Source organism: Hyalella azteca, unplaced genomic scaffold (genome assembly GCF_000764305.2).
Source record: "Hyalella azteca isolate HAZT.00-mixed unplaced genomic scaffold, Hazt_2.0.2 contig12899, whole genome shotgun sequence".
Classification (NCBI taxonomy): domain Eukaryota; kingdom Metazoa; phylum Arthropoda; class Malacostraca; order Amphipoda; family Hyalellidae; genus Hyalella; species Hyalella azteca.
Genome location: NW_025942841.1, coordinates 1 through 14613, shown reverse-complemented (window position 1 = coordinate 14613; position 14613 = coordinate 1). Strand labels below are relative to the sequence as shown.

Here is a 14613-nt window from a genome sequence, read left to right as displayed (position 1 = left end):
GTTCACATCACGACTGTAGGAATTGAGCACAAAGCTTCGACATTCAATTGCACCTCATATACATAACTTTTATGGCCTTATTTTATGACACCGGAGCCAATGACAAGTGTTGCCGCGACGCAGGTCCGCCCCCGCCGCCCCATTGGCTGGTGACATCAGAGGCTGCGGTGCCCCACCATCGTCCTGACTCTTCCGTTATACTCCAACGCTGTGTCCCGATCTCTTCCGTTATANCGGTCCCTTCTATTTTCTCCAACGCTGTGTCCCGGTCTCTTCCGTTAGACTCCAACGCTGTGTCCCGGTCTCTCCCGTTAGACTCCAACGCTGTGTCCCGGTCTTTTCCGTTATTGTATCTAAATCCTTTTCCTTGTACTTCTAGCTGCTTTATTACCGCACTTCAGCGTTACACCCTATAGCTCTTGTACCGTACCGCATCGCACCATATCTTATGGTGACTTTTCAGAATCTTAGTAGATGGTTGTACGACATACCAACATCTACGCCAACTACCATCATCTACGCCACCTACCACCATCTACTCCACCACCAATATTAATCAATAACATTAATTATTTGGATATATATCTCGGTGGAACTCGTATGATGGTCTACAGTGCGTGATCAGATAACCTATATCAGGCCTATACGTAGGCTGGTTTGCACCCTCCTTGTCAGTTGGGGCGTGGGGGTGGAAAGCTTGTGATTCATTATTCTTATTGATCCATTACTAGAATAATATCGTAAAACTTTTTTGTAAAGACCCTATAATCTTTGTGTAATTGTTCGCGCTTCCTTATTTTCTAACAGATAATGTAAAAGATCACAATTCTTCTCGCTTGTCGTGCCTTTTTAGAAGAAAACAAATAAATTAAAAAATCGAATGGTTTTATAAGTGAATGAAACCTCGCGTGAGTTTATGGGTAATGCGAATAAATGAAACCAATGTAATTAAATGTTCGAAGTAGATTCCGTAGACTTATTAAAATCTTTGATCTGAGAAAATTTTAGAGATGATACTATTTTAAAGATTATTTCTGTGTTGGCTCAACCAACACAGAAATGAAGAAAAGCTGTCCAGAAATTCATATCGTGCAGTTTTTCTCAAACAAATTAAATAAATAAAAACAGAGAAGTGAAGTACAAGACGCCTGCATATCAGATATAATGCAAACTTTGAGATAAAGCTTGCCGTATCTGTTTTAAGTAAATGTGAGTCGGCTCAAGCGCCCAGACTTTCAATGCGCCGTCCTCACACAGTCTTCTACATGGAACGCAACATCAATACCATACAATATTACTGGAGCATCAGAATCAGCTGCAGCAGCAATATCATAGCATTTTTATGGAGTGACAGCATCAGTAATTCAAAATTTCCATTATGACTTAGAGCAGCATCACAAAAGGAGTCTCATAAGCAGCAGCAGGAAAAGAAACGGCGCCATCAATTCAATAATCGGCCTCCAACTTCCGCCTCGCTGCTGCGGTCACCGCAGAGTGAGGCTTGACCAGCGGCAGAGCATGGCCACCGTACTGCGGCGTAAACTTCCGCCCTGACGCATACCACGGATACAAGATAAATATTTCTTAAATCTAAGTTGAGGGAAATGAACTATATTCCATTCTTATGTGAGAAACTAAACGTAGCCTTGACACAGAAAATATTTATTTCTGAATGATAATTAAATTCCAATAAGCATAAATGCGTGTTGGAGGAGGCTAGCTCTATGGAAAGTAACGCGAAAAAGGGGCCGAGGTGAGGGAACATTGAAAGATCTTTGCGCATGCGCAATCTACTCTGCGTTGCTATGGCAACGGCAGCAGTCAATACGGGCCGTAGTGGCCAGCGTGGAGTTTCGCCAGCATGATTCATGAACTTACTTGAGTGTTTCGTCGATAATATCAATAATATCGTCAATAATGACAATAATATCCTCAATTGATGCAGAGTATCGATGAAAACGTCGATTTATCGTCAATAATAACAAACAATATCGTCAATAGCAGCAGGACTTTCGTCAACGCTGTCGTCAAAAACGTCAACACTGTCGTCAATAACAGCAACTATATCGTCAATAATAAGAATTATATCGTCAATTGTTGCCAGCGCATCGTCATAAACGTCGATTTATCGTCAATAATAACAAACAATATCATCAATTACAACAATATTATCAATAACAGCACAAATTTCGACAATAACAGCACAACTTTTGCCAATAACAGCCAAACTTTCGTCAAAAGCGTCAACACTGTCATCAATAACAGCATAAATATCGTCAATAATTACAAGAATATCGTCAATAACAGTAAGACTATTGTCAATAGCAGCAACAATATCGTAAATACCAGCAACAACATCAAAAACATCCAACGGTACGTTACCGGTAACAGCAGCATCAACATCGCCAGCAACATTACCAACAACATCACCAAACAACATCACCAGCAACATCACCAGCAACATCACCAAAAACATCACCAACAACATCACCAACAACATCACCAGCAACATCACCAACAACATCACCAGAAACATCACCAACAACATCACCAGCATCAGCACCATAACAACATCACCAACAACATCACCAACAACATCACCAACACCATCACCTCCAACATCACCTCCAACATCACCTCCAACATCACCTCCAACATCACCAACATCATCACCAACATCACCAACACCACCCTCAGCATGAGCTCGTCCATTAGACGTGTCAGCAGCCAGACGCGCCCTCGCCGCAATTTCGTCCTCCGTGCAGGACCTCACTCAATTTCGCAGCGTTTTCCAACCAATTATGGGCACTTCCAGCCCGCTCACTGGGTTGTCTACCCACCCCTGGCATCTATCGTTGAACCAGCACTGGATTTAACGTTGTTGTGTTTGAATTGACGGTACGTTGATGTTGTCTCAACGTCATTTGCCTTGTAAAAGGCGATATTTGGTTTTCTAGGCAGTTGACTTGTTTCCAACTGTTCACTAAGTTTTCCAGCCAGTTCACCAAGTTTTCCAACCAGTTCAATAAATTTTTCAGCCAGTTCTCCAATTTTTCCAGCCATTCCACTAAGTTATCCAGCCAGTTCATCAATTTTTCCAGCCAGTTCACGAATTTTTCCAGCGCACATCAGTGGTTTTTCAGCGACACTAGCTTGTCAGTGTAGAGGTCGGCATGTTGTCAATATCCTCCTCCTGGGAGTCGAGGACTGAACTCAAAGAGGTGCAACTGATGGGGTCGATCGAGGAAAATGAAACGAATCGATTTAGCTTTTAAAAAACTCCAATAGAAAAACATTTTTTTTGCGGGAAATTTAAAATATGATAAAATTTCAATATTTTAAACAAAAATGAACCATTTTCGATATTTTCAAACGGCGAATCATAAAGGAGTTGGAGAAATTTTTAGACAGTATTTCAAAGTTGTTATTGAACACCCGAACAAGAGAAGAGAAGAATCCTCAACACGTTTCCGTGATCTGAAAAAATATGCATGTTCCAGAACGGCACGCATCTCTATTTGATTTCAAAATAAAGAATGAAATGAGTCTGAATTAAAAAATAACTTGACGAAATGTGCGTAAATCTGAAAGCTAAAAAAATTGATCATAAAACTATTTCTGAATATTGAACTTTTGTCTGTACTGAAGCGAAGCAACTTCTTGGTTTGCCTTCTCATCTTCAGGTATGGTTGAAGCTGGTTCAGTCAGTCCGATTTTAACAAAGCACAGAATCAAATGAAGAATGGAAAACTGATGTTTTACAGTTAGAGTTCATCAATTGTGAACCAATTGCCAGTAGCCTCACTATATCGCTCGCCGGGCTGAGCCATTAAATTTCATTCATACTATAAAGGTCATTGATAAATAAAATAATTTTGTATTTTCAGTACTATTTTTTACAAGAACATGTCGAGTACTGTCATGGAAGTTAACATTGTGGTTAAGTAGCACGTTTGCTTATTTTAATTTAATCAATTTCGATATATATATGAAGATTTCGGAACATTCGATATTCCTTATTAGGCTATTTATTTTCTTTTTACCTACAGTATACTTTTACCCTATAGTATAGTTTATCCCTTAATAGGTCCCTATAGTTTTACCCTATAGTATAGTATATATAGCAGTGGAGTCGCCAATTTATCTTAAAATATAACTTCAAATGCTGAGTAGAGTACACAGATTTGTTCAATTTATATCTTTTTGCATTTCTCTTCATTTTTGAGCATCAAAAGTGTCAACAATGGCGTGATATATATTTTTTTAAAGGATATGTGGACGTTTGTTCATGGAGTGGTCGACGTAAATGCATATTTTTTCTCAATGGGTTGATGAGTTGAAAAGATGGCAGGCCCCAGAAACATACGATCCAACTGGCCACAGCATCTAATCATAATACCAACACATCAACACAGTATCTCGTCATTAATTAAATCATCACAGCATAGTGATTTCATATTTTTGCATCGCAATATTATCAACAGATACTCTCGTCTCGTTCGCAACATCAATACCGTACTATCACATAGCAAGATTATCTTGACATGTGATGAAGTCACATAGTCATGAAATTAATATTAATATTATCAAATCGGCGTGGAATCATTGCATTATCATCGCAAAATCGCAATCACAGTTACAGTATCAAATGGTCACCATCTTGGGGTAGCATTTACTGGTAGAAATAAGTAAACCACGTAACACACTCCGGTGTCACCATATCCTTAAAATCAATCAGAGCTCATTATTGGAGTCATATATTCGAATTGAAAAAAACTAAGATGTAATTTAAAATAGAAATACTATAAGCTAGAAAAAATACAAAGTTTGAACTTCATTTTCGTGATTATGGTGTCTGCCGCACCAGGACGGCACCACGGCAGACGGCACCATAGGGCGAGTGCGACGTCATCACTCCAGTCAGTCGCCAGCCGTACGCGTGAGAGGTTGTGCGTTTGGATCCAAAATTCCCTTGCTTATCCCTAGAATAACCCGAAACACATTATCATTAAGATACCGTAGTTTTTTACTATGATAGATTCAGAGATCAGCATTCACAGTACGTTTTAAATCCTGCTAGAAGCTTTGATACGTTCATTTCAGTGTCACTTCTGGATCAATAATGGCAAACTGACACATGTGCTTAGGCAGCTTAGTCGTTTGTGGTTACATGTGCCATTGTGCATAGGTAGTTCAGAATTTCAGATGCCTGTCAGTAATAATCATTCCTGAGGCTGTGCACTGTGCAGTGACTGCTTTTTAGTATTTCCCGGGGCTGTGCAGAGTGCAGTGATTGTGCACCGCGAATGTCAGTGTCTCATGCAGTCATTGCAGTGTTCTGAATCTGAAGTGACCAAAGTGCCCAGTCGATAGTCACCAATGGATGAAATGAAACCTAACTACCTGAAGTGATAGTACCCTGCATCTCACCAAGTGCTAGGCTGCGCGCTGCCGTCACGCTTCTCTTGCTCCATATGCATTGTGAGTAAATCATTATTAAGTAACTTACAATGGCTGCAGTTATGCCATGTCTAAGCGTCTCAACTACTTGCAATTGTACGAGTTACGACATTCGGGGAATAAAACTGTAAATGTTTTTTATGTGTTGTAGTACTAATTTGACGTTGTGGTTTTGTTGGAGGACGTGAAACTGAAAGTCTCAGCATTATGACGAGGTCGATGGCTCGTCAAGTTACATCGTCCTGCCATCGTCATGGGCGTGGACTGTGGAATAGCGTGTTCTAAATTATAAGTGATAGTTTAGTAAAGTTAGTTAGATATGCTCGTGTTGCTGGTGCAGGTAGGCTACTAGCCAATACTTTTACTAGGTGGTAGGTAGGTTAGACTGTTACTTAGACAGATTAGTACTATTAGCTTACATGTAACACAACCTGCCGGCTGATTTGTACACGCCGCTTGGCTGTGGCTGATGTGTACACGCCGCTTGGCTGTGGCTGATGTGTACACGCCGCTTGGCTGTGGCTGATGTGTACACGCCGCTTGGCTGTGGCTCACAGTGGCTGATGTGNCGTGTTTGTGCTGAGACAGGAGACGTGTTTGTGCTGGGACAGGAGACGTGTTTGTGCTGGGACAGCAGACGTGTTTGTGCTGGGACAGCAGACGTGTTTGTGCTGGGACAGGAGACGTGTTTGTGCTGGGACAGCAGACGTGTTTGTGCTACTTTCGCTATATATTGAGTCCAGGCCTATGCTTCCTCTGTGACCTTGCAACAAGCTTGCCGGCAGTGTGTTGTGCGCGTGTGTTCTGTTTGAAAGTGGCGTGTTTGCTCTGTAAATGGCCTTCTCAGTGACATTTTGGTGTGTAAATTTCGTTTTCGGTGCACGAGTGGCGTGTTTGTATATTGTAAGTGGCGTGTTTGATGTGTAAGTGGCGTGTTAGATGTGTAAGTGATGTTTTTGGTAAACGAGTTTTTTTATGCGGTGTGTATGTCACGGCGAAGAGTAATAAGAGTAGCAGGCTCGGTGCTTGGATCGATCCTCTTCCTCATCAGTGGAGTGGATGTCGACACATTAGAGAGCCGAGCGATGTGATGAAACGTTCCCTCAGTTTGACCATCGGGGTTAATGGTTCACGATCAATTTTATCATAATTCTTATTGTGACTGGTGATTTGAAAACGCTACTGGGCAAAAACTTCAATTTTGGTGTATCATGTGGCCGAGTGTTCGATTAAAATATTCGAGTTTTACGGATGAAGCCACGTAACATGTCGCGGGAAACCAGTTGAAGAAATTACTGTACGATAATTTTACGACGCCTCGTTATACGCATTACTGAATGTCTTCCGTTAACAGACTGGCGATTTTGATGAAGCTTGATAGGAGAGCAGGATTCTGAGCGTTGGTTAGGGTTTATGTCGGTGCCTTACCTGTGGCAATATAGGGTAAGGGTTTAAATAAGGTTAAAGGGGTTCTGTTTGCGCTTGCCGTCTGGCAGGAAGAAGGGTTAAAGGGGTTCTGTTAGCGTTTACCGTCCGGCAGGAAGAAGGGTTAAAGGGGTTCGGCAGGAAGAAGGGTTAAAGGGGTTCTGTTGGCGCTGCCGGCTGGTCGGAAAAAGGGGGTGGAAAAAAAGTTTTGAAGAGAGCCTGAATAAACCTATATACGAACTGGGGTTCTGTCTGCGGATTTTAGACCAAATTAAAGCTAGAGTTGCGAGGACCAAGTTGAAGTTAGAGTTGCGAGGACCAAGTTGAAGCTATAAAGTTGCGAGGACCAAGTTGAAGTTTGAGTTGCGAGGACCAAGCTGAAGCTATAAAGTTGCGAGGACCAAGTTGAAGTTTGAGTTGCGAGGACCAAGTTGAAGCTATAGAGTTGCGAGGACCAAGTTGAAGTTAGAGTTGCGAGGACCAAGTTGAAGTTAGAGTTGCGAGGACCAAGTTGAAGCTATAGAGTTGCGAGGACCAAGTTGAAGCTATAGAGTTGCGAGGACCAAGTTGAAGGTAGAGTTGCGAGGACCAAGTTGAAGTTAGAGTTGAAGGCCACTTGCACATCGCATATTCGCATGTTCGTTTTCACGGTCGGTCCTTGGTTTGGTTAAACACTTGTAAATGTCAGGTATCAACTACCACGATACTGGAACAATTTATGTCTGGACATACGATTGTTTGATATGTGTAGGTACTGCGTGTGTGATGTGAGTGTCCGAGTATCATTTGTGTGCGTGGCAATCCACCTGTATAATATTGCTTTGCGAGCTCCGGTGCCATACAGCTGTGTGCTCCATACACACATGCCATGATGGCGCAATCCTGCACAGCTGGCCTTGTGTTGTATACACGTGTACCTCCTGCATGTGTACCTCCTGCACGTGTACCTCCTGCACGTGTACCTCCTGCACGTGTTCCTCCTGCACGTGTTCCTCCTGCACGTGTTCCTCCTGCACGTGTACCTCCTGCACGTGTTCCTCCTGCACGTGTACCTCCTGCACGTGTTCCTCCTGCACGTGTTCCTCCTGCACGTGTTCCTCCTGCACGTGTTCCTCCTGCACGTGTACCTCCTGCACGTGTTCCTCCTGCACGTGTACCTCCTGCACGTGTACCTCCTGCACGTGTACCTCCTGCACGTGTACCTCCTGCACGTGTACCTCCTGCACGTGTACCTCCTGCACGTGTACCTCCTGCACGTGTACCTCCTGCACGTGTACCTCCTGCACGTGTACCTCCTGCACGTGTACCTCCTGCACGNTACTTGTTACAGCGCTACTTGTTACAGCGCTACTTGTTACGGCGCTATTTGTTACGGCGCTACTTGTTACAGCGTTGCTTGTTACAGTGTACTTGTTACAGCGCTACTTGTTACAGCGCTATTTGTTACAGCGCTACTTTTTACAGCATTGCTTGTCACGGTGCTACTTGTTACAGCGTTACTTGTTACAGCGCCACTTGTTACAGCGCTACTTGTTACAGCGCTACTTGTTACAGCGCTATTTGTTACGGCGCTATTTGTTGCGGCGCTACTTGTTACAGTGCTACTTGTTACAGCGTTGCTTGTTACAGCGCTACTTGTTACAGCGCTACTTGTTACAGCGCTACTCTTGCTGACACTCATTTATACACACTGACTCGCCGTAAGCTGTGCGGTCTAGTGTCTGGTGTGACCGACCACTATATACGGTCACCGCGGCTCCGCTCGTCTTGAAGCGTCTACCTAGCTACCTAGCTGCGTATTTTAAGATCCCCCAGGTAACACCTAGAGTGTTTAGGAACACACACCCAAGGCCATGCTGAAAGCACCACCTTTTGACGGCGACTATGCGCCGTCCACTAGCGACTCCGAGACTTTAACTGAACTTCCCGGGGCTCGAACCCACGCCTAGCTCCTCCGTCTCGGTGCCGCTCTACCGTCGTCACTGCGCATACAGCGGCCCTATAACCACTGCGCTACTGCAGTGACAGTACTGTACAGTACGCGCGAACGCTTTTGGTCCGGCCGTAGCCTTATAGTACTGTAATTCCTCATGTATGGCGGCGTTACGTTGCAGACCTCGGCCGCAATACGTGAAATCAGCGATGGGTAATTGATCAACTGATGGTACTTATTCAAGTATTCATATTATAATTGTTCGATTAGTTTTCATTGTTTTAAGTTTTCGCAAACCCTCCCCACACCCTTGCTGCCGATTGAGTTCCGCGGTTGTTTAAATCTGCCGATAAACTTTCTCAAAAACCTAGCGAACTAGTGATTTCGCGAATGATTTTTCTTATTAAGGTTTTTTTCACCTTAATATAGGCGAAGCGCGATATAGCGATGGATTACTGCATGTATTTCCTTCCCGGTAGGCAGTCCTCTCACCCTGTCCATCACTGGGCCGTCCGGTGCCAGCTAACGGGGATCCAGTCGGAGTTTTCCACCATTTCGTTTCCGTGTAGACCCTGCGTGTCTCAACACCTCGAACATGGCGCTATACTTCCTTGAGTGTTATAATAGCTGGTGCGTGATGTCATACGATGCTGGCACGATGCTCGGACATCTCCGGCTGTGCTGCCTGTCCGTGGTGGGCATCGGCACTCCTGTGATGTGCTGAGCGCAGCATACTCTGCTGCACTGCGCAGTATACACTGCTGCACTGCACAGTATACACTGCTGCACTGCACAGTATACACCGCTGCACTGTACAGCACACACCCGTTACACCGCTGCACTGCACTACACAGCAGGCAAGGAGCTAAGGCTTATCAGTGTTGGGCGTCACTTGGTAGCGTTTATCAGTTGACACGTCCGGCCTCAGCTGTGGCATCAACGATCATAATGCTCACTTATACGATGGACGTTAGTTATGAGATGATCCCAAGTTTCACGAAAATCTCGAGTTTTTCGTTCCCAACTTTGGAATTTTGACTTCTTGAATTGCCACGATCTCAAGTCTTACGATGTTTGAAATTCTTAGGATGGTCCTAAATTAAACGTTGGTGGTAAGTGCTACAATAATCTTAAGCTTTGAGACAGTCGATGGTCGCTACTTTCGTGACGGTTAATTGCGCGTTAAGCGATGGTTTTAAGTTGTGGTGCGATCTACGATTTCGAAATCCCGTGTCACGGCATTGTCTTAGAATTACAAATATTTTCTACCAATGTACCCAGAGATCTGAGTGAAATTTGTCCAAATGGCGATGCGCTTAATTCTAGCACTTGTGTGCGTTATCCTGATCCAGTTTGGTCGAGTAAAGAGGCATATCATTGCTAAGTGCAGAAAGTGTGACGTATTTGGACAACATTACCCATTAATTTTTCTTAGTGTGGGGCTGAAGTGAGGAGATTTTGAGATCGCGCGTCTCGCGCTCCCTTCTCCAAGTCCGGCCACCGTATCGGGAGGAGGGCGACAATTAACGTGGCAACTATAACCTGAAAATTGTCATGAACATAATGATCAACTATTTGATGCCTCTCTGAACTAGATGTGACCAGGACTTTTATATCACGTTTTGGGGTATCAAAATGGAAATAGACGAATTGCTAAAATACTGGCGAAAAAGTAAGACTCGCGGTGCCTTTGAAGGCATGGACCACGCACTCGAACGAAGGAATCTTTACAGCCGCCGGAGATTCCCGAGATTGCAGAAAATTTATCATTGGATTTCCCTTAAACCTGAATATGAAAACACGCTACAAAATTACCCATTTATGTCAAAAAATTGTTTTCTTTAGTTGTTGTGGTTTCGTTATTACATTTATATTTAGGTGTGATGAGTAAAATTGAGATGCGAATATATAATTTACAGCTTTCTCTCCAACTTTAATTCCCTGCTTAGGTGCCAACCAAAAAGAAATTGGATTTTTACTGGTCTCATGGTCGAGATTTGTTCATGTACATAGGAAGAGTGCATAATCCTAAAAATTTAATAATCCCATGAATGTTGAGTTTTTACGAATGGAGCTTAAATCAATTACGGTAACAGTTTCAATGAAATGCTTAACAGTGTAAGTCAACTAATTGTTATTCAGTGTACTGCACCATTGAAATGCTACCGTGCATGCACTACTGTCGCTGAGTCACTACACACTGTAATAAAGTACAGTTGGTTTAGTCACTTGAAAGTTTATCAGTAGTAACAGATTTCTTGGACGCAGGAAATTTCTGGCGATGATATTTGACGACCTGTCTTACGTACTGCTCCTCAACTTGGAGTTGAAGTTCGATCGTTATCAAATTACCACTTTCAGCATCATCATTTACAATTTTCAGCTTCAGCACTTCTTGACAATTGATGCAGTACTGTTCTATGCTATTCCAGGTGTCAGACTCCTGCTGTATAGGAAGCCAGTTTCAATTTGCATTGCCCCAACAAACTTGTGTATGTAAGTTGAGACGAAGTTTGACAGAGCTGGGAAGAGTTTTGACACAGTTCTATCAGCCCGAGATTCAACTCTATAAGGTGGGGATGAAGTTAATCCACAAAGTTGACGGCGAAGTTGAATCCAGAGATTCAACTTCACCGGGTTTTGACAAGGCAGCACTATTTTGCGCTTTTCTGTATTAGTATAACTTCTGGATCGAAGAAAGCAAGCCCCATAAGAGTTTCACTCCAGGACCATAAATGGGCATGAATGCCTTCGGGGCTGTACTGGAAATTCACTTATTAACTGTTACATGATCAACAATTAAGACCTTAGAGCAACTGCAGATCATTTCACACAGCAGTTGCAGCAGACGTGCATGTGTACCATATGTGTTAAGATACAGCTGCACAGTAAATGCATAGAACTGCTGAAGCCCATTTGAATTCAGACTGTGTAAGATGAAACTGGGATTGACTGGGGGTAAGTTTTTAAGCTGTATAATATTTTTACCATCCATGCACCGTGCTCTTTCATAGGCACCTGGAGCACTAATGTGAACATCATTTGACTCATTACCAAGATAATATAATATTAATATGAAGGTATTCTACTATATATCTCACTGATATACTGCACTCGTACATTAAACAAGAAATTCGCCATTGTTTGATTTGTTCCTGTAACACAAATTATGAGCAAGATATAAGCGAAGCGTTGTAACCTCACCATGCGGTCTTGTGCAGGCCTTTGCTGCACTATACGTAACGGTGGAATTTCTGGTCAAACAAAGAGTCTAGTAGAAAATAAACTTTAATAAAACATTGCCAGCAAAGAATATGTAATTCAACTGTTAATTTACTGTAAACAAGTATTTACTCACTGGACATAAAAATCAGGTATTGTCGTAAAAAATATCAACTGAGCATTATAAACAGAAAAATATAGTTCGTGTGCAACCGGCAAATGTTGAAATATCTTGTTCAAAAAATTTTTTGCTTTATTTCTAAGTCAAAAGTAAAACTTTTAGGGGGTGAGAGTACGAAACGAAAAAGTTGAATTTTACTTTTTTACCATTAATTTGGTTGGCACTCTATATCCCGGCATTCCCTAGCGAAAATATCCTAATGTTTTTGAAGTATTATTCAGTAGTATTTATAATTCATAATTTTCTTGCTGAAGGTCTTCGCTCTGATGTTATTATGAGATTAACTCTTCCCCAGAGGGAGCGCCAGCCTGTCCTGCCCCCAACCTCCCCAGACGCTGAGTGCATGAGTGACACGCTGCCTCAGCCAGTGAGTACCCTAGCTTACTTAAGTTGCAACTTAGTACAACTTATGCTATGTTTAAATCTGACGTCACGTTGTAACTTAGTCCAACTTGACGTGTGTTTAAATCTGACGTCACGTTGTAACTTAGTCCAACTTGACGTATGTTTAAATCTGACATCAGGTTGTAACGTAGTAGAACTCGAGGTGTGTTTGAATTTTACGTCAGGTTGCAACTTTGTCCACCTGTAGGTATGCTAAAGTTTGACGACAGGTGGTAACTTGTTCCTACTTGATGAGTTAAGTTTCGAACTTGGTGCAACTTCACTTGTGTTGGATCCTGATGTCTGGATACAAGATAGTTCAACTGGTTGGATCGTAACGCTAGTTTATTACCTGGTAAAACTCAACATGAATTTTATTAACTTTTGATAACTAATCTGAGGACAGACCGTATGTTTTTCAATTTCTCAAGTTCCCGGTGAGTTCATATGTAGAACATGTGGAACAGACTGCCTGTAGAAGCCGAACAGTATAAACGCATTCAAGAATAGACTATATATAGTTATATACTTATACTTATTAGACTTAATATACTTATTAGACTTAATAGACTATATACTTATTAACACGCAAGTAGCTTCATAGCAGCCAAGTCAGTTTGAATAGATATGATCAAATTATGAGTTATAAGACATTCTGTGAGCATGTTACGAGACATTACAAGAACCGGCGACCCTACGGCTATAGGTACTAAAATAAAATATACTATATTATCATGTCCCATACTATACTAAGCAAAACAATAGTTGTGAGATCGTACTCATGAATCAGCATCATGACTCAGCGGTCATGGCTGGCAGGTATGAAGCCTGTGCACATCTGGCCCGCGAGGTCAGAGAATCATGAATAAAATAGAGCACTGAGTTAATTCCTCTACCCAGAGCCTTCACGCAACAATTCCTCGCAAAATTACTCACGCCCCAATTCCTTAAGCTCAATTTCTCCCGTCCCAATTCCTCACCTCTATTCTTCACGCCATAACGTCATAATTCCTCACGCCACAATTCCTCATGTAGATGTATATTATACAGTATGAGATATTTTATAATGTAGTTTTATAGAGTTTAGCGACAGCTCGACGTCGTAGCGTTATCCTTTAGCTAAGTTTAGCTCGTCATTACAATAGAGCCCTCGTGAGTTCTTTATCCCTCTTATCGTTAAGAGGTATAAAGAACCATTTACAGGTTTCGACGGCAACAAATTAATTAATTTAATGATAAATTCATGAAAATTTGATGAATAAACTATGGCTAAAACAAAGTACTACGCTAAGTATGTCGCCTAATGTCTAACGCATACTGAATCTCGAGCACTGAACGGTACGGCACAAAAAATGTGCAGGAAAATTATCCAAGTGTTACGGAATAAAGAACTTACGAGAGCTGCGGCTCTAATATAATGGTGTGCTAATTAGGATAACGCGATGACGTCGGGCTGTCGCTTAACTGTAGTTAAAAAGACATCTGAGCAATATTGTAGCATGGAAAATAAAAATGGGCTTTTTGATATCTTTGTCGCTTTATCTGCAGCGATAAATAATTAAATTTATTAAAATGAGAATATCACGGGGGTACATATATGTATATTATATTAGTATTATGTATATTATTATATTATAAATATTACCCGGCAGTGTGTTGCGAGCTGTACGGGGGGCGCCCCCTGTGCCCCCGCCTGCTGGACTACATCGTGATAGTGGGGGCGCGGTCCCCCCCTCGCCCCTCATCCCCCATCCACCCCCCAGACCTCTTACGCCGCTACCCCCCCGACGACCATAAGGTTAGCCTCACCACCATACCGTGGCGGTAGCCTTACCGATAACTATAATAGCCACGAGTAAGACAAATTTCCTTCAATTCTAACGCCTTTAAGTGAAAAAAAACGATGTATCTCGCTGGCTTGTATATAATCAACTGAGATTATTATTATTATTAATGTGCTTTTGTTCAATTATCAATAATAAGCTCGTTTTTTCGAGGAAATTGTGTC

At 42.2% G+C, this 14613-nt stretch overlaps 1 protein-coding gene and 1 long non-coding RNA gene across 2 annotated transcripts; both read left to right on the top strand.

The window, feature by feature from the left end:
• The first annotated feature begins 1724 nt into the window (after positions 1–1724).
• Positions 1725–2896, top strand: LOC125178798 (GATA zinc finger domain-containing protein 14-like). The gene is made up of 2 exons (XM_047883445.1): positions 1725–1753; positions 2224–2896. Exons 1-2 carry the CDS (start codon positions 1725–1727, stop codon positions 2894–2896), a joined length of 702 nt encoding a protein of 233 aa, XP_047739401.1.
• A 2454-nt stretch (positions 2897–5350) lies between these two features.
• LOC125178799 lies at positions 5351–14371 on the top strand. The gene is made up of 3 exons (XR_007157025.1): positions 5351–5481; positions 12517–12588; positions 14258–14371. It is a non-coding gene; the product is annotated as an uncharacterized LOC125178799 (long non-coding RNA).
• Positions 14372–14613: the final 242 nt, after the last annotated feature.

Excerpts from the sequence above, each read along its gene's own strand:
- LOC125178798 (XM_047883445.1), top strand. The coding sequence starts at position 1,725 with ATGGAAAGTAACGCGAAAAAGGGGCCGAG. Across the intron at positions 1,754-2,223 it reads AACGCGAAAAAGGGGCCGAG|CCAAACTTTCGTCAAAAGCG; the intron begins GTGAGGGAACAT and ends TGCCAATAACAG.